The sequence below is a fragment of the Lycorma delicatula genome, chromosome 4 (genome assembly GCF_047948215.1).
Source record: "Lycorma delicatula isolate Av1 chromosome 4, ASM4794821v1, whole genome shotgun sequence".
In the NCBI taxonomy this organism is placed as follows: Eukaryota; Metazoa; Arthropoda; class Insecta; order Hemiptera; family Fulgoridae; genus Lycorma; species Lycorma delicatula.
The window spans coordinates 16187706-16215571 of record NC_134458.1 but is presented as its reverse complement, the minus strand read 5'-3'; the positions used below and the strand labels follow the sequence as shown (position 1 = coordinate 16215571).

At 29.3% G+C, this 27866-nt stretch overlaps 2 protein-coding genes across 8 annotated transcripts in view; one reads left to right on the top strand and one right to left on the bottom strand.

The window, feature by feature from the left end:
* The window catches only part of LOC142323139 (proteasome assembly chaperone 2), a 32417-nt gene extending 19133 nt beyond the window's left edge, over positions 1 to 13284 (bottom strand). For both annotated transcript variants that reach the window (XR_012756030.1, XM_075362402.1), the window contains exons 1-5: positions 13045 to 13284; positions 6961 to 7123; positions 6109 to 6170; positions 2537 to 2727; positions 1181 to 1297 (exon numbers count right to left, since the gene is read on the bottom strand). Coding sequence is in view for 1 of the 2 variants with exons in the window: in XM_075362402.1 (XP_075218517.1) it covers positions 1181 to 1297; positions 2537 to 2727; positions 6109 to 6170; positions 6961 to 7123; positions 13045 to 13149 (638 nt within the window). In the remaining variant the exon portion in view is untranslated. The remainder of the gene's footprint in view (positions 1 to 1180; positions 1298 to 2536; positions 2728 to 6108; positions 6171 to 6960; positions 7124 to 13044) is intronic.
* Positions 13285 to 13679: 395 nt separating this feature from the next.
* Positions 13680 to 27866, top strand: part of LOC142323138 (uncharacterized) — a 140501-nt gene continuing 126314 nt past the window's right edge. For 4 of the 6 annotated variants that reach the window (XM_075362400.1, XM_075362399.1, XM_075362395.1 and 1 more), the window contains exons 1-3: positions 13680 to 13952; positions 23171 to 23996; positions 27332 to 27595. In XM_075362400.1, the coding sequence (XP_075218515.1) occupies positions 23301 to 23996; positions 27332 to 27595 (960 nt within the window). In that variant the 5' untranslated portion in view covers positions 13680 to 13952; positions 23171 to 23300. Of the gene's footprint in view, positions 13953 to 14204; positions 14276 to 18704; positions 18722 to 23170; positions 23997 to 27331; positions 27596 to 27866 lie in introns of those variants that run through there. The other 2 variants (XM_075362397.1, XM_075362398.1) reach the window with 2 other exon arrangements.

The following is a 27866-nucleotide window of genomic DNA, read 5'->3' as shown; positions in this document are numbered from 1 at the left end:
CTAACGCAGCATAAAGAACCAGCAAAACCTGCGATCATGACGCCACCAATCAACATAATAAATAAAAATCATGATATATCTGGAAAAGGCGAAAAGATCACTCCGTCGTTGAGTCACAAGGCAAGAGTTTGTCACAAGAGTACAGGAAAAATCTGAGTCAAGAGAAATGGAGGTGCAAGTAATTATTGAGAAAGCACCAGACACAGACGATATAAGAACTGTACCCATAGGGCCTCCAAAAGCTCAAAGAACAGATACAGTGAGAGAGTCTATTTCAGCCAGCCCCAGCACAACCTTAGAGATTGAATCTAGTTCATCAACCGCCGAAAATGCATCGCTTGTGAGTTTTGATTCAATAGCAACGATGCTAACTGCACCAACGAAGCTTTCATCACCTGATGTGAGCCAGAGAACGTCATTGACATCAGAAAGAGAAGAAGAAGATGCCATGTCCAAGGCTTCAGACACACTTTCATCAGAAGATGAGGCCGTAAGAAGAATGGAAAAACGGTGCAAGAAAGGATGGCCAAAAGGAAAGCCTAGGCGTTAAAAATCAGGAATCCAAAGCTGTATGAGAATGTGTAATTTATGAATTCTTTTTTCTTTCTTTTTTTTTTGAAGTGGGACGGGGCTAATGACCAAAGCAGTCAATGCCCCTAAAAACCTAAAAAAAAAAATTATATATATACATAAATACTACCTCTTTTTATTCAACTATTATTCTTAAACTCATCCCAAATTTATCATATTCTTATTACTTACAAATATCCCATTACATATCTATTCAAGTTGCATTTCGATAAATACAAAAATTCATTATAATCAACAGTGTTTGAGACATTTACAAAGAAGTAAACATGGCTAATATCACTGACAGTAGCACTAAAAGGAATGGTAATAAAACAGAACCTAAATAACTAAATATTACTTTATCCTGCTTGATTGTAAAATTCCAAATGTACATAATACTACAAAATAATTTGCAGCTTAGAAGACATACTGATCTTGAAACATTGCATTGATATTGCTCATTACATTATTCATAAAAGACAATAAAAAAGAAGCTGTACCTTCACTCACTCAAATGCAGCAAATTAAGAAGTTTTTACAGTCTAACCTTATATAACACAGGGGAAGAAAAATGGCTAAATAAAAGTCTATTTACTATTATGGAGCTAACCATTCTTTGTAAAGATGATATGAAAATCCGGCTCCCACATATTTAAGACCTAAACTGTCACTTTCAATCTCCGAGGGCATTCTTGCACTATATAAATATTGTTTCCAATCAAGGCTTCTGTAACAAAAAAAATTGTGCACAGTCCTGACTTTAGATTATTTATACATAATCAGAATTTTCCAATAAAACATGTATACAGATGTGTAAACAGAAATGTATATATATATATATATGTGCATGTTCCTGTTTGCACTAGATTTATTTTACAACAGAATAAATATTTTTAAAAACATTAAATAATCATTTGAATACAATAAATAATTTAAATTTCCAATGTTGGAAGTCAGTTCCATCTACCCAAGCCATCATTAATGTAATTTGAGAAAATAGCTACCCGTATTTCACATAACACCATATTTTAAAATATACTGTGTTAAGAGTACACACTGTTGAATTATAAACAATTACAATTCAATACAGTACTTCTATAATAATTTAATTTTTAAAAATATTAAGTTTTTCGATAAGTAAATGTAATTTATTCGGTGCAATTAAATCACAATATACATTATGCCAAAATACTTACTGACAACATCAACTAATAGAAATGATCTCATCAAAATAAAAACAAGTCATGGTAAGCTTTTTCTGCTAAATAAGCAACAAATTTCTTGAGCATGATTCCGCTGGTATATTTTAATAAAATAATTAAAAGTAATTAATAAGTGATATACCAGCAAATAATATATTTGATGGTAAGGTCACTTATTAATTACTTTTAATTATTTTATTAAAATTTTTATATAAAATGAAATATAAAAGTTTTAAAAATAAATTAATTAAATATAAATAAAACGTCACAATATAACTAAAATGAACATTGTCAACTAACCTTGAAACAGTTTAACAAGTGAAAGTGTACCATTGAACTATAAATTATCTAGCCAAGTCATCCATTGAATAGTGACCATGTCCTGTAAATTACTAAAAAATGAAACTGCTGAATACATTTTCCCTCAAGATTGGGTTTACAGTATCTAATTAAATACCTCCAGTTTAACTAACTTTACAGTTACTATTCTTTACATAAATCTCAACCCCAGCGATATAATTACACACTTGAAAAAATTTTTAAAAAGAACTTCTGATATGGGTTTAAGATATTTTCATAGGACTGCTGCTAACTCAGTAGAAATATTAACAGATAAAGAACACTTCAAAAGCGACAATAATTATTAAGGTATAGGTAAAATGAATTAAATTTTCCAACATAATTCTAGGAACTTAGCTAGTATTATAATTATCTTATATACATAACATACTATGATACTCTGTATAGTTATTATGATACTGTACTTGATTTTTTCAAAATCCTGTGTTTTAAATAATGGTGATACTATGTAACGAAATTCACTAAATATTGACTGATCTCTTATTTCTTCATCCAATCGCAAATGTGAATAGATACTACTCAATGCAATGACATTTGCAACTTTATGCTTAGATAACCATGAACAGAGCTTCATCAGAAAGTCTACTGTTAGTTTCTGTGACAAAAAAAGATTTAATATATTATTTATTTATTTTTAAGTATGAAATATTATGACAATACACTGAAATCCAGAGAACTTGAATATTAGTAGATAAATAAGTAATTATATCAAACATACTGATAACTGATTAAATAAACATTAAATAAAATATTTTAATCACTAAATACGTTAAATAAACTCGCTTGGAAGCATGTTAATATTGTTTTATATCATACACAGTACAATGCTAATACTGGGATCATATTACCAAGGAGTATTTTAAAGTAAATAACAATATATAGAAAATGATGAACTGTATGTGTTTAGTGATGAGAACAGAGATGTGTTTTAAATAATATTAAAACACATTTAAGGAACTCTTTATTAAACTAAATGGAAGTTAAAATATTTTCTTTAATAAAACCAAATACATATATGCTCTCTAATTATAATAATAAACAATACACATATTTCAAGAATAATATATTTTTAGAGGAATCTGTACCATTAGTTTCTTTTTTAAATAATATTTAATTTAAAAAATTACAAGCGAATCATAAATTCAAAATGATATATCTGTATTCCAAAATGGATAACTAGAGATACTTCCAGTATCAATTTATTTTTTAATACATTGAATTTTAAAAAATTCAAAATAAAAATCGTTACAACTAATTTTTAAAACTTTGTATTATTTAAGAAAAGAACTAATGATGGAGCTATTTCTAACAATACATTTTTCTTAAAGAATAAATTAAAAAGATAAACCATTTTCCTAATATGCTTACTTTGGGTGGATTCAATGATATGAATATTATTAAATAATAAAGCAGCTGTGTTTTTGCATTCATAAAAATATGTTTAACAAAATCTATATAAGCATATTTTAATTTATTTAATTACTAGTTTTACAAAACATCATTTTCATCAATTGAAATCTAATATAAAAAAAAAGCAAACTGAATATTTTAAGCTCTTTAAATTTTTTTGAGGGAGTTTTCCATACTGAGAACATTAAATGGTCATCTCCTCCCTTAAATTTTTTTCACAAGTGGGGATAACTCTTGGTTGATTTAATGTTCATATTACTTTTATCTTTCTTTACAAAAGTTTTACCTACTTAATCTTACATGAGGTATACATCAATACAATCTTATATGAGGTATACAAGTTGTGGCAAGCAATCTGGATAGCAAACTACAGTTTTTTTTTAGAAGTTTTTAAGCTAATTTACACTTTCTATTAAGACTACCTAAAATGACAACAGTTTTAGTACACTTATTCTAAAAATACTGCTAAAACTACTCATGTAATCAAGTACTAATTTGTTAATTAATATTTCTTTATTATCATTTGTTTAATTCAAATAATCATTGTCATTAATAATAATTAACAATAATTATTTATTTTCTTATATATTTCTTACATTTTTCCTCAGTGCATACTGACAACAATCGTTTAACAAATCAAAAAGTCATCTATTTATAGATTTTAACATCTGTGTAAACAGTTTTTGAGCATATTTTTCTTTCCCAATTTATTTCAATAACTTTTTAACATTTAACTATAACTTATTAACAGCTTTTTATTATTATTACTATTTTTTTTAATATCAAAGACATGAATTCAAACTATAAAATATTTATAAATCAGGAATAGAGGTTTTTTTCTTTCCTAATAATTTTATACTTTGAACTATTTTACCGACACTCACTTACTTTTACAGTTATCAAACCCTTACCATATTACTTTGATATACTACAGCTATGCAAATATGAAATATCTTCGAAAGAGTTTTTTTTTTTCCATCAAATAATGTAGAAATCGTATAAATAAGGAAGAATAATCAATGGATGAAGTCTTTGTTCAATTCAAGATTATTTTGAGTTTAATAATAACATTTACACTCCGAATGAAGGTCTAATCCCTCACTTGGACGGAGGGATAATCACTCACTTCATCAACTGCTGAAATTTTTATGAACGATTTAGAAAACAAGATATGTGTTCATTCTTTCTTCATATATTTCAAATTCTGGTATAGATACATGGATGATATTTGTGGTTGTTTTTAGGTAGCTAGAAACAACTAGGAATATTCTTAAATTTTATTAATACACCACAAAAATATGGCTTTTTACTTTGGAAGTGTAACAAAATAATTCTAGTCTTTTTAGATTTAGATATTATTAAAATCAATAACTGGATTCTAGTGTATATCATAAATCCTCACACATTGATACTGTAATTTATAGTAAATCATTACATCAATCTGCACATAAATTAGTGGCTTTTAATAGTTATATTCATAAGTTGTTAAATATTCCGATGTAACATGATAATTTAATTTTGAGAAACTATTATATGTATTATAAGTATTTTTAAAAACTTATACAATTCTCTCATGTTCTAAGACAATTAGCTGTAAATAATGGTTACCAAATGAGTCTAATTGATCAACTGCTTCAGAATAAATTATACAAAATTGCAATTAGCAAAATTTTTCCTTCTTTAATCAATTCATTCCAACTAAAGAAATTTCATTCACTTACTTATATGGGTAAACCCACAGAGAAAACTAACATTTTTCAGAAACAGAGATTTTGATATTGCTTTAAAATCTGATAATTAATTAGATAAATTCATTAAGAATAACAAAAGTAAAACTGATAAACTTAAAAAAAATTCCAGAGTTTGCAAACTTGATTGTGATTCTTGTGATGAAGTTTATATTGGACAGATTGGTAGATCTTTTGAAAACCATACATACCATAAATCTTGTTTTACTAACAAGAGGGTTTCTAATTGTGTCTGTCATCTAATTGATGAAAATCATGTTTTTAATGGTAATTTTAAAGTACTGCATGTTGAGAACAAAGGTTTGAAACTGAACCTTTTAGTCATTGGAAATTAATAAACTTAAAAATTCTAATTTACTTTTAAACAATCTATTAAGCTTGAATAGTTCACCATTATTAAAATTATAAATGTGAGATGGGCCTCATATCTTATTAGTACCACCTCTTTTTCTGAATTGACCAATAGTATTTACTGTTAAATTTTATATACTATTGATACCTGTATAAACTTCATATACTGTTGCTCCTTATGGGGTTTTTTTTTTTATTTCTATTTGTTTTATGTATTTACCATGTTCTTTGTATTATACATTTAAGCTTCTGCATTCTGTATGTTACTTCTGAAGAAGATACTACTGTCTACTGAAACAGCTGTCAATTTTTAAATTAATTTTGTGAAAATAAAAAAAACATTCTATTTTCATTTTATTTTTGTTAAAAAGGGGGAAAATAAAAAAAGATTATAAATAAATTAGAAACTACTTTTTCTTGATCATAATCAAAAGAACTTACTACTCTTAGAGAAATAATATAGCTACCTTTCCAAGTATTGGTGATCGTATTTGAAATACAAGAATCATCTTTTCTTTATTGAAATACACTGAAATAATGAAAAAAAAAATTATAATTATTCACAAATATAATAAACTGTAAGGTTTTCATTTTAAGACTAAAGATCATAACTCTGAGGGCTTACTTAGTAATCCTTACTTCCACCATACAATGAATACATCATATATCATTCCATCATACATCATTTACATTGAATGAAAGAATACTTTATAGAAGTAATTATTTCACATTTATAAAAATATTTTCTGGTGAGAATGTAACTTCAGATAAGTGTCCTAAACAAGACAGTAAACTATTTCAGTCTACCCACATCAAGGACAATCCCTGTTGCTTGACCATCTACTTCCTCTTTTCATATCCTCCACTCCTTTTTCATTAGACAGATCTCATGATAGAACTGGGTCATTTATTGCCTAGGCACGATCTGAGGTGCCATGTTGGCACTCTCCTGTAGCCCTTTTGTTAAAAGACTTCAGACGGGTAGTCACTTTGCCGGTGGGACCATCCAGGAATCTTGTTGCTATCCAAGGGTTACATTAGTGGCCAAAATGCTGTCTTCCAAAATCTAAATATCAGATGGTTTCTGCATTTACAAGTTTCATTTTTAACAGATGGAGTACTTCCCACATAAGTTATCTTCCAGGAAAAAATGACTCAGGTATAGACTTACTGTGTATGATATACAATCTTATTGTGTATGGTAATGCTGTACTTGAAGACACAGACAGCATCTCTACACATTTCTAGTGTGTCACAGGAAAAAAAAATATTCTATATCACTAAGAGTTAAAGTACAAAAATGTTAACTGTAACATTACCTTCACCAGTAGTACAGAGATCTGGATTTGAATCATCAAAAGAATCTGGTGAAATATACGGTAAAAATGCTTTATGCCAAAATGTACCTATTTTCACACAAGGAGTGTTTTTTATAACCAGATCTACAGTTAACTGAGGAACATTTGCAACTGATATTGTAGGCTGAAACAAAGTTAAGATGAAAAAATAGATAACACACATTAGATGAAATGTGCTAGTAAAATTCTGGCTAATTAAGTTAACATGAGATGAGTAACCATATTTATAAATATACAAACAAGTTCACTAATTAATGACAAGGAGACTGACTGAACTTTAGATAATTCTCCATGTTCATAACTGTGCTAGATTATAAGTATTTTATACATTATGTCTTACAAAGGGGCAATTGATATTGCTAAAAAGAAGTCTTTTTTATAAATAATACACTTATTAACACAACTTTGTGCTATGTAAAAGTCACAACTAAGTACAGGATGTGCAACTTGTTCAGTATTATGTATATTCTGAACTTATTAACCATCTAGAAACTAATATCCCAAACAAAATTATTTGTTTACATAACATATTTTAATCGGTAGCAAACAAGAAAGAGAGAGAATATGAACAAAAAATCTAGAAGAAACGAAGAAATTCTTTCTAGAAAAAATTTTAAGAAAAGCATATAAGGTGTGGAAAATAGAAATCATTAGCCCTAGGCCTAGACCTGGAGATATACATACTGTTGAGGACCAGCACAGAGGCAGTTTCTGTTCAGTGTGTGATAAATGCAAGAGAACAGTGTACAGGACAATTTGGAGTGAATGTGCAGTAACAAATGAGTGAAGAGTGCATCATGAGTATTCCATTTCTGAACAGTGGTTAGGTATGACAAGCTGTTTGGTGAGCATTTTGAGTCAAAGTGGCATTATTCGTTTATAAAGTGTAAGCTAGTTTCTTTTTGTAAACATTAAAAGTAAATAATTTTTGCATAATGTGAATTGTTGATTTTGTGACTGTTATAATCTCTTTTTATTTCTGTATTAGTTACTGTAAACTTTGTTTTAAAATCGAAAATGTATTTTGCTATTTATAATTCACCTATTTTTTACATCATAAGTTCTCTAAGAGTAAATAAATTATATTTGTAAGAATCTTTACATGTGCTATCACTCAAAATCCTTGTTGAACTGCAAACACGTGACAATATTTTAATTTTCACATGCCTAAATAATTATTGATAGATTTGAATTGTTGATTTGTTTTACAAGCATTTATTTTTTTTATACATTTTGGGTTTTATTTATTTTAGAAATAAATAAATTAGATTTCTATTCTAACAGACATTTTAATTCCAATATCTCTGAAATGTGTTTATTTTAAACTTTAAAATCTCTATCAAATGCAAATTTATTTTATTCTTCATTGTAATGATTTATAATCTGACATTAACTTTAAATTAAAGGAAAGGAAGACTAGCCACACTGATGCTGAGAGTTCTAGATGATTCCCCAAATTGACTAGTCGTGCATTAAGCCCACAGATTGACAACTTCTGTGTATATATGTGGCAAGATATTGGCATAAAATGAGAAAAACCTAATTTTATAAAGATCACTGTTCATAAACACAACATGACCTGAAGTGATATATATATATATATACTATTATAAGCTGATAAGAAAAAAAGATTCATTTATTTATTTCATGAGAAAAATGCTTTCGTAGATACTACGCGAAGGTAAGTCAATTATTATCCGCAATGAAGGTATACATTTTATTGCAATACAAATAGGAAACTTACATTTACATCATTTTCCAACATAGTCCCCTTGTATTTCAGCGCACTTGGTCCATCGTTGCACAAGCTTCCTGATGCCCTCATAAAAGAAGGTTTTCGGCTGAGCTGCGAGCCAGGAATGCACCGCTTCTTTCACTGTTTCATCCGGGGTAAATCGATGGCCCCTTAATGCCTCTTTGAGTGGACCAAACAAGTGGTAGTCAGAAGGGGCAAGATTAGGACTAACTATACGGAGGATGAGCCAGTGCTTCAAAGTTGAGTTTCTGGAGCGTTTCAGCAGTGTGGGCAGCAGTATGTGGACGGGCATTGTCATGCGACAACACAACACCTTTTGACAGCAGTCCTCGGCGTTTGATTCAAATTGTAGGCTTCAGCTTGGCAGTAAGCATCTCACTGTAACGCGCATTGTTTATTGTTGTGCCCCTTTCCTCATAATGTTCCAGTACTGGGCCTTGTGAGTGCCAAAAACTGTAAGCATCAGTTTTCCTGCGGACAGTTAGGTTTTGAACTTTTTTTTGCAGAGCGAATTTATCTAAGAAATCCATGTCACATGCACGCACAATGTTTTCCTCATTTGTGGCGGTAAACGGTCGTGCGGCTCCTTCATCATGCGAAACACTTGTGCGACCATTTTTGAATTTTTCAATCTATTCATAGACACTCTGTTGCGGCAACACAGTGTTCCTGTACTGTACCGAAAGTCTTCGATAAATTTCGTATACTGATACACCTTCTGACCACAAAAAGCGGATCACTGAATGTTGCTCTTGTGTGGTGCAAACAGATAGTGGAGCATCCATGGTTAATGACAGGGCAGCGATAATGAAGCTAACCTAGCAACATCAAACCTGCACAGACATAACAACAATTACACCACGCATCCGTCATCTATGCAACACAACAGTACTACCAACTTAAACAGAAATATAATTAAACTGCGGATAATAATTGACTTACCATCGTATTAACTTCATTCTAACATTTCTTCATATGTAAAAATTAGTTATGTATAAACAATCTTTATATAGTTGTACTTAATCAATTTGTTCTTTACCTCTGTTATGTTAAAACTTTAAACATTTGCTTTCAGGTCACTTTATCAATCATTTAACAACAGAAGAATTATGGACTAACAATCATAAGAGCTACTTAAGTTCAAAATTAAATTTATGAAAACATCACACGTAAACCTGCTACCACTTCAGAAGCAGGTTACAACAAAGACAAAGTTATAAGTAGACAAAGTGTTGCAACACTGAATTTCTAACCGATACCAAAGAAATGATTGTGTTTTGTTTGTTTGATGCGTTATACTATGTTAACTGTTATATTCACTTTCAATCGAAATACCTCAACAAATCAATCTTTTCCTACTAATTCAACAGTTTTTAACCAAGAAAGCAACTAACTGGAAAGGATAAATTAGTTCAATTACTGTTTTTTCCACTTTCTTTGAAAAATTACATTATAAAATCATAGTTTTAAAACCTAATTTTTCTTCTTCAACACAAAAAAAGTAACTTTTTCATAAGAACTAGAGGAACAATATACAAAAAAAAAAATCAATGGATATGAAAAATATTCACACAAACTATTTGGAAAAATATTCTCTGCAATAAACGTTTGAGAGGAAAAAAAGATTCTTGTTACATCATAAATAATTTAATTTATACTTGTCTGTCAGTTCAAAACAAAAAAAAAAATCAAAATAACATTAAAAGTAACTGTTATTCTATAAATTTGATTATACATATACTGTTCAAGTTTAATTATTATTTAATAAGTATAAATAAAGGGCACAAAAGTTAACCACATACTGGAATTGTTTACACGTAATCATTCTTCAAATCTTTAATTTTTATTCGATCAACAAAATCCTGACTTTTTTCTATATTAGAAAAATAACCAGAAAAATATTTTTACTGTAATTTTCACATGAATAACCTACAATCACAATCTTTTTTGAATAAAATTGTGTTTATGTTAAACGTGTTTACTTTAGTAGGAGACACAATGATTAATGTGGGGTTAAATTTAAAAAATTAATTAATTTTTATGTCTTTATCTTTGCATTAATCATATATTTTTCTTTAGTAATACGGTATACAAACTTTTAGAAAACTTCTTTTTTTAATGTCATTTATTCTCATCCCTTTAAAAATACTGCTTTAAAGTTCTGTGTGGTTTATTCATTTAATAAGAATATTTACAAATCAAATGAAAGGGATTAATAAAATAACACAATTAAAGGTTCTAACACATTAAATAAAAGATTTATAAACTAAAAACATATGCTACGTGACTAGAAACTTTATATGGTACTTACTTATTAACGTCACCGCAACTACAGCTTTATTTAAAAATAAAGTAGTCGATCGAATTTCAGTGGAAAATGGGCCAATATAGAGTTTAACATAGATCGGATTTTGGTGGAAAATGAACAGTCTCTTTATTAATTTTAATAAATGGTTATTTATATTTATTTATTTTATAAATATAATTTAACCAAACTTAACCTACGCTCGCTAACTTTGACTAATTAACAGGAGTGTTTTGATTATTTAAATAAGAATTGCAATAATTATTGAATTTATTAAATAAATACTCAAAAAATTACGGTGTTAATTAGTCAAGGAAAGAGAGCGAAGGTTAAGTTTGGTTAAATTATATTTATAAAATAAATAAATATAAATAACCATTTATTAAAATTAATAAAGAGACTGTTCATTTTCCACCAAAATCCGATTGACTACTTTGTTTTTAAATAAAGCTGTAGCTGCGGTGGCGTTAATACGTAAGTACCCTATATATTTATGATACATGTAATAACATTTTATAAATTAAAATACAACACAGGCATTTGAAATAGACAAAAATTCCTTCTTTTATTCAGTTTGATTACAAATAAATTAGTAATGCAAAACATATTGTACTTTATATTGTAAAGCTTAAACATAATAAGCATGAAACTTGAGACTTTGATAAAACTACTATTTAATACTTAATTATTAGTTCAGTATGACATACTCTTGAATGGTAATGTTGTTGGATGTTCATAAATCTAACAACTTTATCAAGGCTTAGTACAAAGTTAAAATATAAAAATAAATAATTAAGTTTACAATTGAGTGTTGCATTACTTCTGGCAATTCTGCTAGTATGTTAATAAAGTAGAATGTAGTACCATTATTCATAGCATCACCTTCAATTTACCTACTGAAATTGTACTAACTGTAAATAGCAGTTGTATAAGAACAACAGAAAACATGATATAAGATATTTGACAGATATGGAGAATCAACCCACTGGGTTGGTCTAGTGGTGAATGCATCTTCACAAATCAGCTGATTTTGAAGTTGAGAGTTCTAAGGTTCAAATCCTAGTAAAGGCAGTTACTTTTATATAGATTGTGGATATTGGTGTTCTTCGGAGGTTGGGTTTCAATTAACAACATATGAGATATGGTTGACCTGAGAATGTACAAGACAACATTTCATTTACAGTCATACATATCATCCTCTGAAGTAATCCTGACGCTGGTTCTGCAGGATAAACAGAAGAAAAAAAAAGATAGGAAGAGTTACAACAAAGCAAAAATAAAAACTAAACACCACCAAAATCTCAAAATGTCATTTGAAGGGATAAGGGTGTAGAGGTAACACAATACAGTGCAACATATCTTACAAGATTTGCAGCATCACAACTTCACATGTATAAAAATTAAGCAACCAAAATTAGATTGGTGCTTGCATAAATAGAAAATACAGTGAATATGAGTTCTCATCTTACTTCCGGTGAAGCCATAAAATAAATGTTACAGGAGAAATTAACTAAACTTTCTGCATGAGATACAGTGGCTAAAATGTTTAGTTAAGTGAATAATGGGAATTCATACCACAATTTTCTTTCTCACTTTATAGGTTACGGATTTAAACTTCATGTTACTAGAAACAAAAAGTTAATGGTCTATAAGCACTAGGAAAGTGTTTTAATCAATTGTAAATTACTATAATTTTTAATTATAATCAAGAATATCCAAATCAAACACAAGAGAATTCCAAACAAGTACAACCAAATGGCTGCATCAGCACGAAGTACCATACTATCAACTGAATTTTATGCGCAATAACAATTATTTAAACAATAAACTTATGAAACGAAAAACAGATTAATTCTTTTTATTTCAATAGTGTATAATTCTAAGATAGTTTCATCGGTGACTGCTTCAGAAAAAAGTTACAAGAATTATTTTTACAAGTCGGAATAAACGTTTCAAAGCAATGGTATGTATTAAAATAACCTACAATTATAGCTGTTGATCCTTCCAAATTGACTTCTTCAATATTAAATATACAGATTTCTTTTCCAATAAATTTCCGTGTATGGCTTAGAACATCAGTTTGCTCCATGTTTAATGAATGCTGGAAAAACTTCAGAAAAAGCAATAACGAAACCAAAAATAAAGAAAGTAGAATTATAGGTTACAATAAAAATTTAAAGGTAATAGTACCGGCATGAAAACTATCGAAATTTGTACACCAATTGTTCATATCGACTACTAGAATATAATAAGTTCTAATACAAAAAATACCGAATTAGAAATTATTGTAGTTTTTCGGTAAAGCATCCTAAAATATATTCGGATTTTCTTTTAATTAAATAACATCGTTGGAGATTATGGTACTTGGCAAAAAACTATAAAGATAAATTTGTGGAAGTGAATAATAAATTGATTTTACTTTTCAGTGTTCCAAAAAATAATTTAATCTGTTTTAATATAAATTCTCATTCCTATCTTGGTACAAAATAAATATTTAATTGCCATCAATATTTAATTTAATCATATTTTTTCAATATGTTTAAAACAAGATTTTGATGATTGCAATGCACATATGGTTTCATTGACGAAATTATATGTTTAGTGGCACTATCTGGAGTTACGTTTTAGAAGTAGTACCGAAGTTGCTTTGTTTTTCGATTTAGTTGACTGTTCTAGTACGGTTGTTCTTGTTTGGTGAATTGTTATTGATTAATTTTTAGGCATTCTTCAATAAAGTCGGGCAAAAAGTAATTACTTTCAAAAGCAAATGGGTTGAGTTCATAGAAAATTGTTTTTTTTCTTAATGTTATGTTTAATTTTTATATTAATGAAGTTATGGCCTAATGTTTTCCTATGCCAGTTCCTTTTTAACCTCAGACGGATTTATGTTAGGTCAGTTTTTAATACTTCTCTTGTTTTTAAATACATTTATTTATGATATAATGTATTGTAGTTGGCGTTTTGATTTATGTTTAATTTTTTTTATTTCAAACATCTTAAAAGAGATAAGTGAATATAATGATTATATACACAGGTTGAAATTTGTATACCCGAAACTCGTATTATTTCGTTTCTTGTTTAAAGGGCGATTTTAAAATGTAATGATAACATTTAAATTGATTAAAAAATTTGGAATTTAAATAGAATTGAATGTTCTTGATGGTTCTTAATAATCGCATAAGTTACGAGCGTCTTCGTTTATGTGACCTCGCTTGGTAAAGTTTTACTGTATATATCATAGTGATAAATAGTTAATTAAATTGTGGCTTAAATTCTGACCAATATAATTTGTACGTTGTATTACTGTTGAAGTAGTTTCCGACAGTAATAATTTTTTATTGGCAATATTTTATTTTATAAATTATTAAAATTTTTAGTATATTATGAAGGTTTATTTTGGCAGTGTATGTGGGTTCTTTGATAAATCTGATAATGTATTTAAACAGAACATAAGTAATTTACATACATAACTATTTTTTTTTTTATGTACAGGTGATAAATGGAAGTAATTATTTATTAAAATTCCTTTATTTTCTTCAAAAGGAATTTTCTTCTTTTTTTTGTAGGCTGTTAAAAAGTACATTATTTATGTGGAAGTAAATCTGTAACAACAGCAGAAATTATCATCTAGTTATTTAAAATTTTACTCTAACATGAATAAACTTAGTGATACTAAATGATTAATTAATACTTTGCTTTATGTTTCTTTTTTTAAATTTTTTTGTTGTACATGACACCTATTGGTTGACAGACTTCTAAACGTACTTCTATTTCACTACAAAAATCTTTGTCAAGATATTTCACTACAAGATCTTTATCAAGAGTCAAACCTCTGACCTTTGGTTTAGTAGTCTGTGATACTACTGACTTAGCCACCAAGGCAGTCACGCAATATTTATATTTTACAAATAATAATACACTAGTATATTAAAATTCATCACATACATGTTATAATATAGTCGCCCTTTGTTTGTAGATTCTTCTAAGATATTTTTCAGTAAATATTTCAGTTATAAGTATAAATGTGTGTATGGTTGAGCACATATAATCAAAGTTAGTGCTATTAAATTAGTTTTATTTGACCTCCCCTTTGTTATTTTACAAGTTTACCCCCTTTTCAAATTGTTAGGGATGTAGGATGTAGAGGGTATACTGAAATGAAACGACTAGCACTAGATAGGGAATCTTGGAAAGCTGCATCAAACCAGTCAAATGACTGAAGACAAAAAAAAAGAAGCCCCCTTTTCAAGTATTAACTAGTGATTTTTTAACCTGGTTTATGTTAAAATGTATAAAGTATTTTTGTAAAAGATGATTGTTTTTCTTTTATTTTCTGTATTATTCTACTTTTTCAGCAACTTTTTAAAAACTTGCCATTCATATTTTTAAATGCTCTATATTGTAATAATTAAAAAAAATTGCATATGATTTTTCCAGTATCCACCTTGATCCAGTTGTCAGTTTTTTCATATTTTTTATATTTGAATTATTTTAATATCAACCATTATTTAAAAAAAATTATAGATTATAATATAATCTTTTTAATCATAATTATTTTAGTTATTTATTTTACATTTTTTAAAGGAATTTTCATATTTTTAATTCTCACACATACACGCATGTACATGTACATTATCTATAAGTTCAAATTATTTACGTTAAAACAACTTAGCTTTAAAAACTAAATTAGCCTTTTTAATTTTTTTAAGCATATTATGTACTTTTCTACATATTTAATTAACTTCACATCCATTTTTTATGCAATTTTCTTAATGTATTTTTTTTTTATATGTGTACATACTTATAAGCTTATTATATTTAAAAACTAGCCAGCCAGGGCTTGCTTATTCCCTGGGCTCCCAGGGCCCAGGTTGGCCAAGGCGAGCCCAGGGGCTCCCTAGGGCTGCAGAGCTTGCTTCACTCACCATTCCCATCTAGCCAGAGGGCTCCACTCCCTGACCCCCACAGTGTTTGTTATTTGTTATGTTAATGGTTGTGAGAATAATACTGGATTGAATAACAAAAAAAAAAAAACAATTAAAGTATTCAGACTTTATAGAAATATGAAAAAATAAATTACAAAAATCAGAACAGTAGTAACTATTCTGTCACAGACTTTTGACGAAATATAATAAACTAAATGTGTTACTATCTCTTTTCTTTATTGAATATCTTTAATTTACATCTTCATCCCAAGGGGGCTAGGACCTGGATATATGGCTTAAACCTTCTCTGGGATATCATGAATGTATTCTACAAACTTAAAAGTAATCTGTCGGTTAGTTCTCATGTAATGCTGTTGCAAACAGACAAATTTTTGGATTTATATACAGTGTTGTCAGAAAGTTTAGAGACAGGCCTACATTTTGTTGAATCCGCCTTTGTCGTAATTTAAATGCATTTTAGTCAATTTTTTTTCATAATGTTATTAGGAATTTAATTATGGGCTTTCAGTAAAACTTTCACTGCTGTAGCTCTAATACTTTTGTAGGTAGAATATTTTTATCATTTCTGAAACAGGACTAAAACCCTGTTTTTCCAACTAAAATCTTTTTTTCTCAAACAGCTCACCTGCAGCTATGAAATTTTTACTGCAGCTTTGTTATGTCATTATGATCATAAAATAATACAACCTGGGACAAGAAATTCCTACTTAATTAGTTGCCTCTCAAAGAAATTTTTTTTTTTTTTTCAGATAATTCGGTAGTAAAATTGTACATTTTCGTTTCACGATAATTCCTGATTGGCAACACTTAGATGTGTTCTGACTGCATAGCTATTTTTTCCAAGTCTTGTTTTTGACACATCAATTGCACGCATTCTCTCATGACGTTGTGTCAGACTGTTGTTTAAAGCCTTGCTACACTTTTTATTGTTTTTTGAAAGTAAATTCTGCAGAAATGGGGCGATCATCTATGTCTGAAGATACCAAGTGGCAAATTATTGATATGCACAAGTGCAGTAACTCATACCAATCAGTGGCATCTAAACTTAATGAACCTAAAGCATGTGTTGAGAATACAGTGAGATGTTTTAAGGAAGCTGGCATCATCATTGAAGCTCTGCAAAATGGCAAACTGTGCAAAACCTTGCTTCATCAAGATTGAAAGCTTTTAATTTTGAGTCATAAAAACCAAAATGCAAGTTATAATGATTTATTGTCTGTTATGAAGAAAGATAACAAAGACCTCAATATTTGTGTGTCTACTGTGACTTCAAGGCTTCGGGAAATATGTATGAACTCTTTCTATGCTCTCTGCAAACCCTTGCCAAATGTTCTGACTAAAAACCAACGCAAAATTTGGTGTAAGGCTCAAATTGACTGGTTACAGGAGGCTTGGAGGCACATTGTCTTCTCAGATGAAAGTCGATTTGAACTGTTTCCTAGGTGCAGAATCAGGGTTTGACATACAAAGACCTTTTGTCTGCTTGTGTCGCTTTGGCAGTTCAGACCAGTGCTGTGGTGGTGACAAGATGGGGTTCCGTCACATCTGAGGGTCCAGGGGAGCTTTCTTTTTTTGAGGGAAGTATGAATAGTGTAAAATACTGCCTAACAATGGAGAAAGTCATGTTACTGTCATTTAAAAAATTACGTTGTGAAAATTTTATCTACCAGCAAAACAACGCCCCATGTTACACCTCCACCAAGGACTAATTTTCTAAGCAAGATGTTGAGGTTCTTTGATAGCCAGCAAGGAGCCCTGACCTAATCCCCCATCGAAAATATATGGAACATGATGGTTCAATGTCTAGCCAAACAAATCCTAAAAATAAGACCAAACTGAAGTATATGTTGATGCAGATTTGGCAAAACATTACCAAGGGGAGTGTCAGAAGCTTATAAACGCCATGCCGAAGAGGATAAAGGAATGCTACAAGGCTAAGGGAGGCCCATTAACTACTGAACCATGTACTACATGTATACTACATAATTTTCTTATTTTGTCATTAAAATTACTTTCTTTCAAACTTTTTTTTTTAGGTCTGTCTCTGAACTTTCTGGCAAACTCTGTATTTGCTCTTGTGTCCTTGGATGATTGTAATTGAGTGTATTATCATATCATTTGCATTTTTCAGTAATCATTGTTACTTTTTTTGGTGAACTGCAAGTTTTTATTGGATTTAAATTGAATATGTTTTTATTTAACTATTATATTAAATCTTTGTTTCCTTGTCTGAAAAGTGATTTATTTTACCAAAAATCAATAACTTTCTATTTGCTCTATATGAATTTTATTTGTAGTAATTTTCTGTTATTGAAAAGATAGATTATTAGATTAACTTTAAGATGAGCACACGAGGTTAGTGCAAACCTTTTCCTTTTTACTTAACCCTACTAGTGAGTGTAATATGCCATAGAGGGAAAGTTTAATCAGATAATGAACTTGTTGAATTTCTATATTCCTCCAATGTTTTGGGATCCCTTGAGTTAAAAAATATTGCAAAATAAATTATATAATTGTTTATACGTGTATGTGTGTGCATTGTCTTTTGTTTTGACTGTCTCAGGAATGATTTCATTCATGAGTTACTTGATGAATTTCATTCATCACTTACAATGATGTAATTTGATCTGTTAGCTTCTGTATTAAGAAATTGTTCGAAAAAGAACATAAGAGGATGGCGAGATATTGAAGGATTATTATATTTTGAGAGGAAAGGTATTGCATTAAATGAAAAGTTTTGGATTAGCTTTCAGATATTGTGAAAATTTTACTTATGCACGTTCTTTAGCTTATCAGAGAACTGTTATCTTAAGTACTAGTGATGATGATAATAATAACATTTTGCAATTATTTTTTTTAAAGTCATCCTCTGATGTGTTAAGTTGTGATGTAATTTTAATGATCACCAAAGCATTAAAAAAAATAAACCAGGGTTTTCATGTAGGAGCACTTGTGGTTTTTCAGTACATTATTTACTGAATGTCAAAAAATACTTATAAGTTATCTATAAAATTAAAGTGCAGTAAGTACTTGAATTAAAACAAAATGTTTCTATGATAGCTATCATTAGGTAGACTGAAATAGCGTGAAAATACTACTGAAAAAAGTCATTTTATATTTATATATATATATATATATACACATTGTGATTATTTTAATTTTCTTATATTTAACAATCTTCATTAATTGTTTAACAGATGCGGCAGTTACAGACCACTGTAAATAAGAAGTTTATGTTATAGAATTTAATCATTGTTTGAAATGCATTTTCTCATTTGACAGACATTTTGCATAATATTTTATTTCAATAAAATCCTTTTTTAAAAACATATTTATTTGGTTCATAATGTGTTAATTTTTTTTTGTACTGATAGAAAGTATTTTGTCCTGCAGATCTATCCACAACTTATTAGTAATAAATAGAAATTTATTAGTATGAATTAATATTTTTTAAAAATGCCTATGCAGAGACAGTTAAAGATGAAATTACAGTTTAGAAAAAATAAATATATATATATAAACTAAATATTTTAACTTTATTGACATAAACCACCTAGTACAGACAATTGAAATAATACATTTCCTACCTAATAATGTTCTAATTTATGTTCATAGAATTTGAAATATATATATATATATTAAATTTGATCTACCCAAGTACAAAATTGAATAAAATAAAATGACACTCACCTTATTTTTTCATACAATCTCTACAAAAGCGCTTTCTTGGCAACCCGCATCTTCAGTTGTAGATTTAAAAAAATATTTAGTATTAAATTACATATTAAAATCAAAATTGAAATAAAATAAAAATACAGTAAAACCTGAATTAACGGAATTTCACGGGACCGAAAATATTTTACATTGTGAACAGGATTCCGGTGAATACAGAGATGAACTAGCGGACTATAAAATTAAGAAGAAAAATATGGTAGTGTACTTACCAGAACCCCATTTCATTTTCAGCAGTGGGTTGTACAGAGGTTTGTTAGTGAATCGTAAGGACAAATTTCTGTCTTATGTTAGTACGTACAGAACAGTATACTGGATTGTAGAACAATTTTCGTGTTTTAATTTAAAAAATTTTATACTTAGGAACTGATAATTTTAAATAATAACGAATTTCAGTACCTTAAACTATTACACTTTAATAAGTAAACATAATTTAAATTAACCTAAATGTACTTTATTACTGTTCATTATTTAATTTAGTATTGTTATAAGAAAAAAAATTGGTTATTTTTTTTGTACTGAACTTTCTTTTTCAGCTACTCTCTTTTCTGTCAACTTCTGGCTTTACAAATTATGTTAAACAACTCTGAATCATTTGCTGTAAGTGAAAATTCCTGAAGGTCTAATAGGTTGGATAACGCTGCACTGTATGATTTAATTTTCTACAGTTCGTTACTGTTACAGTCATTGGAATCACTTTTGTCTTCATCAGTTTTCTTTCAATGGTGGTCAATAAATTCACCTTTATTCTCTATGACAACTTATTAGAGACTCTAATAAGTTGTTCATGTTAACAAAATCTTCACCAATTATATATTTTCATAAGATCTGCAAGTCATCAAATGTCGTCATAAGTTCCGTTTCTGTAGCTGTGTGCAATTGAAAGTTTGCTTTTTGGAAGCAGTGTTAAACCGTCTCTGCCGATACGCATTTAAATGCTTCTGACAGCCAAATTATAGCATCGAGCTCTAATATAGATTTAGTTAGTTGAGTAGTTGACCGTGCCACTTCAGTAATTGTTAACGGAGATTTCATTAAAAATCTACGGTAGTGTAATTTGAGACATTTAATTATACCCTGGTCCATAGGCTGGATAACGCTTTGCGTATTTGGTGGGAACCAAGCTAGTTTAACATGGCTTAATGCAATATCCAGATGACATGTGGCGTTATCTAAAAAGAGAAAAATGTGTCTATTTTGTTGCTTCATTCTTGTGTTAAACCTAAGTAACTACTCCACAACATGCCATGTCATCCATGATTTTTTGTTGGGTCTACATACTACAGGAAGATTGTCTTTATAAATGTTTTTTAAAATACCTTGGCTTATCAGCCTTTCCAATAACGAGCAGTTTTTCTAGTTCTCCTGTCATAAAACTGCAAACAAAAACTGTCAACCTTTCCTTGGAATGCTTCCCTCCTGTACAATGTTCTCCTTTCAAGCAGTCTTACTTGGTAGTGTACGATAAAAAAGGCCGGTTTCGTCCCCGTTTGCAATATTTCTAGGTTTGTTTTGTAATTTTCAGTCAAAGTAGCAAGTTTTGTTTTCCAGTCAGTTACTTTCTTGTCACACACATCTCCAGCCTCACCACATACTTCTTTAAACATAATTTGATGTCGCTTTTTAAAACTTTCCAGCCAACCATTTGAAGCGGTGAAATTGGTGTTACTAATTTCTGTGCAATTTCCTTTGCTTGGTGCTGTACAATTACTCCTAAAATCGGTAACTTTCTTGCCCTTGCACTCACAAACCACTCCCAAACAATTTTGTTAATGTCCTTATTGTCAGTTTTTCACATACGCCTTTTATTTGTGAACCGCTTCCTTTTAACCATTCATTTTGTAACTCGTTTTTAATTTTTTAAATCTTATAGATCTGTTTTATAGATAGGTCTTGCATACACCAAATTTTTCGACTAAGTTTTTAACAGACAGTTTATCTTTTTCACTGTCTTTGATTACTTTGATTTTTGTATTTAAGTCCAACACAATTCTTTTTTTCGATGCCATACTTCTTACACTAATTCACAGCATCCAGCAGAACACTAAACTAACAATCGCACTGTACAGTTCTGAACTGTAATATGGATATGTAAAAATAAAAATGACAAATTCAGTGAATGAACAGAAAATAAAAATGCATACACGCACACACACACACATAGTAAAGAAGACTTTGTTGTAATGAACAAAAACAACACATGGATAATTTACATATAATGGCATTACATAATAAATCTAAGTAAAAATTGTGACTCAGATAAGGAATGATGAGAGTGTATTAAGTTATGATTCACAGAACAGTAGGCATAAAGGCTATTTTACTGTAAGTAGCGAAAATAACGATGTCTGTGTGCCGTCATCTATACAACGTTTTAACACTCTAATTTGATTCTTTTACTGTTCTAATTATATTCTTGAGTAGTTTATCTCATGGTTCTTGTACATATTGTTTTTTCCACCAAGAACTTACTGAAAAATCATTTAGAAGTAATAAATTATCATTCAAATGTTCTGATTTGTATAACACAAACCAAAATTTTCATGACAGTCTATGTTATTTATTAACGGTAGACAAACAGTTTATTATATTTTTATATAAAAGATTATATAGTTATTAATTAAGGTAAAAATATTTTATTCAAAATTATGGACTTTTAACATTTTTGATACAAATAAATGTATCAATACAAGTGATACAATTGTATGTCCAATTGTGAATATTTCAAAGATAAGATATTTAAAAGTAATTCTTTTTCTGAAATACTCATTTTAATGAAGTTGTGTCACTAATTATGAAGATTCTAAATGTAAAGCTTATATCAAGAAGTCATTGAATATGTTTGTTCCTTAACCTAGTGTGAATGGCTTGATTATAATTTTTTTATGTTTAATATGTCTGCATTATAAAAGTTGCACATAACTGCAGCTTAATGACTATTTATAACAATAATCAGTATAATTTACAATCAATACTATTAACAATCAGTACAATGAGTTGAGTGTTGGGAAAATAACTAATAGAATAGAGTCAGAAGGAATAACCAAAATCTGAATAGATCCAGTGACTTGTCTCGGTGGTTCTGGCTTTGCAAATTATATTTTACCTTTGTTTCCTGCAGGTAAATGTCTTATGAACAGTAGACTTCATGTTTAAGTGAAATTTAAATAACAGTTTCAAAGTTTAATCAACACAGATTAAATTTAAGATACTAAATTAAACAGAAATTTCTTTATTGTATCACTAAGAAACAAATTATGCTCAGCAAAATTAATTTACAGCCAGGGTAGTTGTTAAAATATCAGCTTTTTTACTGCTTTTTGAAGCAAGTAAGGTAAAGTTGTTATTGCCCTGGCATATGTATGTTATGTGCTTTGCAATTGTTTTTACGCATAGCATTTCCTAATTTTACTTGTTTCTTTTTTCTTTTAGGTTCACTCAACTGTGATTCATATAATATATTTTCATTATGGTCTTTCTAAAAAACTTGTTGAACATTGCTGTGATTAAGTATGAGTTAAATAATTTAATGAGAACGATAGGCTGAAGTGGTTTATTTAAAATGACTTCATGTCATCTAGAAAGAAAAAGGTTTTATTGTCGTGAATGGGCCTTTGTCAAATTATCACATTGCCTGGAACAACGTGGATTATCAAAAACATGTGGTGCTGTTATTGTGGGTGGTCCAGGATCTGGTAAAACTGCTCTTTGTTGTGAGATCACATGTCCAACACCTGGGCCCACTGGACGACCTCAGCGCAGCTTGAATAGGAGATTGTTAGCTTACCATTTCTGTCAAGCTCATGATATTAAGACTCTGTCTGTCATTGAATTTATTTTAAGTTTGGTGGATCAGTTGTCTGTTAAATTAGCTAATATATCTGAAGAATTTTGCAAAAAAATTAAAACAGATCCTGAAATACTCGGAATTCTTAATAGAGAAAGTATATTAAGAGATCCAGATGATGCGTTTAGGAAAGCGGTTTTGGTACCCTTATCTGAAATTCGTCCCAATCCAAATCAGTGTTATTTTATTCTTGTTGACTCTATAGATGAATTCCATGTTTCTGGAGCTAAATTTGAAAGAAAATGTAGAAATTCTATTAGTAGAACTATTGGTGAATTATTAGCAAATCACCATCACTTACTGCCACAATGGATTTTACTAGTTATAACCGCTCGTCGTCAGAGTAAGGCTATCGCCAAGACTTTCTCTGGATTTAGGAAAATTAGCCTTGATGATCTCAGGAAATCACAGGTAAGTTAGTTAACATAATAGAATTTAATTCTTTTATTTGTAGATAAATTTGATGAAAGTATATTTAAGTTAATGCTTTGTTGTCTCGGTTAGTTTATATCCATTGTTATTGATACATTAGAATTAATATTGTAATGAAATAATACACATTATTTTGTAATTGTTGTTGAAGCAATATAATTTTATTTATCGCTTTACATTATCTTTTATTTAATTTTAGGATGGGTATAAAGGTCCTGTAGTACAAGAGGCACTAGTTCATGTTGCTTTCTCTGAAAGTAACGATGTTCATAATATAAGTCTTTCCTTGTGGTGACAAAATGAAAATATTACTTTTTGGGATTCAATGTCATCACCTGCATTTCAATGCAGTTATGGCATGCTGATGTACAATAATATATTTATCTCTGTAAAGAAAGCAAAGAGAAACTACTTCATTCCTCGCCTTTCCTACTAATCTTGGTAGGGGATGCTTACTAATATTTAAAAATGGCCCTGCTGTTTTAGGGGTTGACTTATGTCGTATGCCAGGTTACTGCATATGACCCTTGTCTTTGTGATACCTTTCATAAGTGTAATTTTATTTAAATAGTTGTATTGACACCTATGTAATTATATGCATATGGTAAACAAAGCTGCAGTATCAGAAGCAGTCATTATTCATGTTATGCTTTATAAAACTGTGTTTATGGAGTTTATTTTATTATAAAATATGAGAAATATATTAAATTCCAGTTTAAATCTTTATATTAAAGAAGTTATGTTTTTTAACTTTCTGTCTACTAAATTGTATCTTTAACTGATTTGACTTTTGTAAGAATTTTGTCACTGGGCCGAGCACTGAAGTCTTAGGCTAAACAAACCCCATGATTTCCATGTTTCACTCTTGAGCTGGGCGAAAAAAAAACATTTGTGTATTATTTTGTTTAATTGTATCGATTAGAAATATTATGTATGTATTTCAAATAATTCTTAAGGGTATCGATTAAATTTTTGTAACTTTTCTTTTGTTCCATTAGCATTATGTTAGTTGACTTAATTATAAAAACAAATTTTTAAAAGTGAAAATTAAAAAACCTGATAAGTACATAAAACTGACAAAAATTATGTTAATGACCTGTTTTACTTTTTTTTTAAATTGTCAGATAAAAATTAATTGTAAAATGTATAAATTAATAAAAACATTAAAAATACAGTTTTTCAGAAATAATTTATTTCCACAAGTTCTCCATATCCTTTACAAAAATGTAACACTTTGTTGAAAGTGATAGTGGAGCAGGTGTAAAAACCTGCTGCTCCAAAAAAACAAATGTTGATCCATTAATCTACCTTGAGCTATCTATTGCAAATTTTGACTGATATTTTCACCATTAGATTAGAAAAGTTGTTGCATTGCACAAAAAACTAAAAAATGCTCTTGGTTCCGTAATGCTAATGACATTTCTGTAACCTCTGTAATGATTCTGAAGGGCTAGGAAGAGCCACACAGGTCCTAGTTGTTGATGAAAAGGGAATCCTGATAATCACCTCCCTGTGGAAGAGAGGGAGCAGCACTTATGCAGTAAGTGGCTAATGGTTGCAGAGACTGACTGTCTTCCAGTATAAGGAGGCCACCACTACAAGAGCCAACAACCTCACTGAGGGTAGATAAGTTGTAGTGGTTTAGAGCACTCTGTTGTCCTTGGGATGGGAAACTGTATTTAAAGACTGATGAACTTTATGAGATCAGTGGTATTAGAATACAGAAGGAAACTGAAAACCACTGTATTAAAGATTTTAGTGATATTCCTAGAAAGACACCATGATGATGTGTTCTTTTTCTAAATGTTCCAGAGATGAAATGACTTCCCAGTCAGATCTCTTGGGAAAGCAACAGGAGAAGTAATAAAAGCAAAAACAAAGAAGACTGTGAATAGGGACATGGAATATGAAAACCTTGTTACAAGCAGGCAAATTGAAGAACCTGAATAGGGAGATAAAATAAAATAAAATTGATATAATGGGTAAGAGTGAGGTTAGAAGTGGGTAGAAAGAGTTAGAAACGAGGATGTATTGAAAAGGGGTAAAGGAAGAAAGAACACAGTTGGAAACAATTAAAATGAGGAAGGGCAATTGGAAAAGGTGTATTAAAACTGTGAATGGGGAAAGGAGAAGAGGAAGAAGACTGAAGCTGATAGATGACATCAAGAACGGAAATTACCAAGATATCAAAGAGCTGGCCTGGGACAGAAAGAACTGGAGGCATCAGTGATGTCAGGGAAGGACCTTTCTTTTTCTGTTAAGCCTCCAGGCCAATGGACAGAATACCTCATCATGATGATGATTTCTGTATGAATTTGATGGGATCCTGGTCTATAAAAAGCAATTTCTTCATTTGTTTGATGAGTACTGCATACTAATAACAAATTAAAGAATAATTATTTTTAAAAAAACAACATTGCTAAACGGTATTAGAACAAAAACTTTTATAATAATGATAAAAAATTCATATTTATACTTATTTATTAATTGTCATTGACTCGTAACATCTATATGCAGTAAAACTAAGGTCTATTATTTGATTTAAAATCTACTTACAAAATGAATAGAAACAAAATAACATTTCAAAAAAGGCTGAAAATTTAAAAAAAATGTTCAGAGTTGCTGAAAGTGACTTCTTGTTATCTGTTTTATTTATTTTATCCTTTCTTTTTTTGTTATCTATTAAAACTTTTTATTCGTATGTAATATGGCTTTTCTTATTTAATTTTAAACTCTGTGATTGTCTTCTTTGACATATTCTGAAATCTTGTATTGTAATTCAAATTTAGTATTTCAGTGTTTTCAAATGTAAAAAAAAACGTAGCTTAAATAAATGCAATGATAGTATGTAAATTTTGACCTCTAATTATTAATAATATATAAAAAAAAGTAATATTCTTTATTCATATGTAAACTTTTTACTTAAGACAGTTCAAAAGAAAGTGTCCTAGGAGATAGGATGAAACTAGTCTACAGCAAATAGAACTATTCACATGAGTAAAGTGTATATTAAATTATTGTTTGTTAGTGAAAATAAATTATAACCTACATAAAAACTGATTGTAGTATTGTTTTTACTACTCTCGATTTTTGCACGTTTTTAATTAATAACTTACTTTACACCTTACTCATAGGATTTGTTAAAAAATATTTTTTTTTTACTGAAGTATATATAAAGTTATTAATCATAAATAATGGACACATTACATTTTATAATCTATATCCATTGATGAGTAATAAATTAATGAATTATTGGTAATTTTGTTTCTTATAAATTTTAAGGAAACATTTATAAATATTTTGATTTAAAACAGGTAGTAAGAGATGTCCAACAGTATATATTATCACGATTAGAATATGAGGAATCACTTCGGCAGCACATGTGCCGTGGCACAGCCGAAACATTAAATCAGCTACATATAAAGAGTAACGGTTGTTTTCTCTACTTAGAAAGAGTACTTGATGGTGTTGCTGATGGGTGTATAGTATTGAGAGAGGTTAGAGAAATACCCGGTACATTAAATGGACTGTATTTATGGTTATGTCAACGGCTTCTTAATTCTAAACATTTCTCTAAGGTAAATATTTTTATATTTATGTAGATTTGGTCTATTTTTCATATAAAGTTTATAATAAGGGTATCAGTTTTATATTACTTTCCTGCTTATTGATATAGCAGAACTACAGCTCTAGAATGTAAAGTATGGTAATCGGTCCGATTTGGGCTTTTCACCAGATCTTTACATTTTGACACCCAAGGGACCCAAAAAACCAGATGGAAATTTTCCACATGTTCATACGTACATGTGTGTGTATTTGGGGTGTTGGTCTTTATTAAATTACCTTATA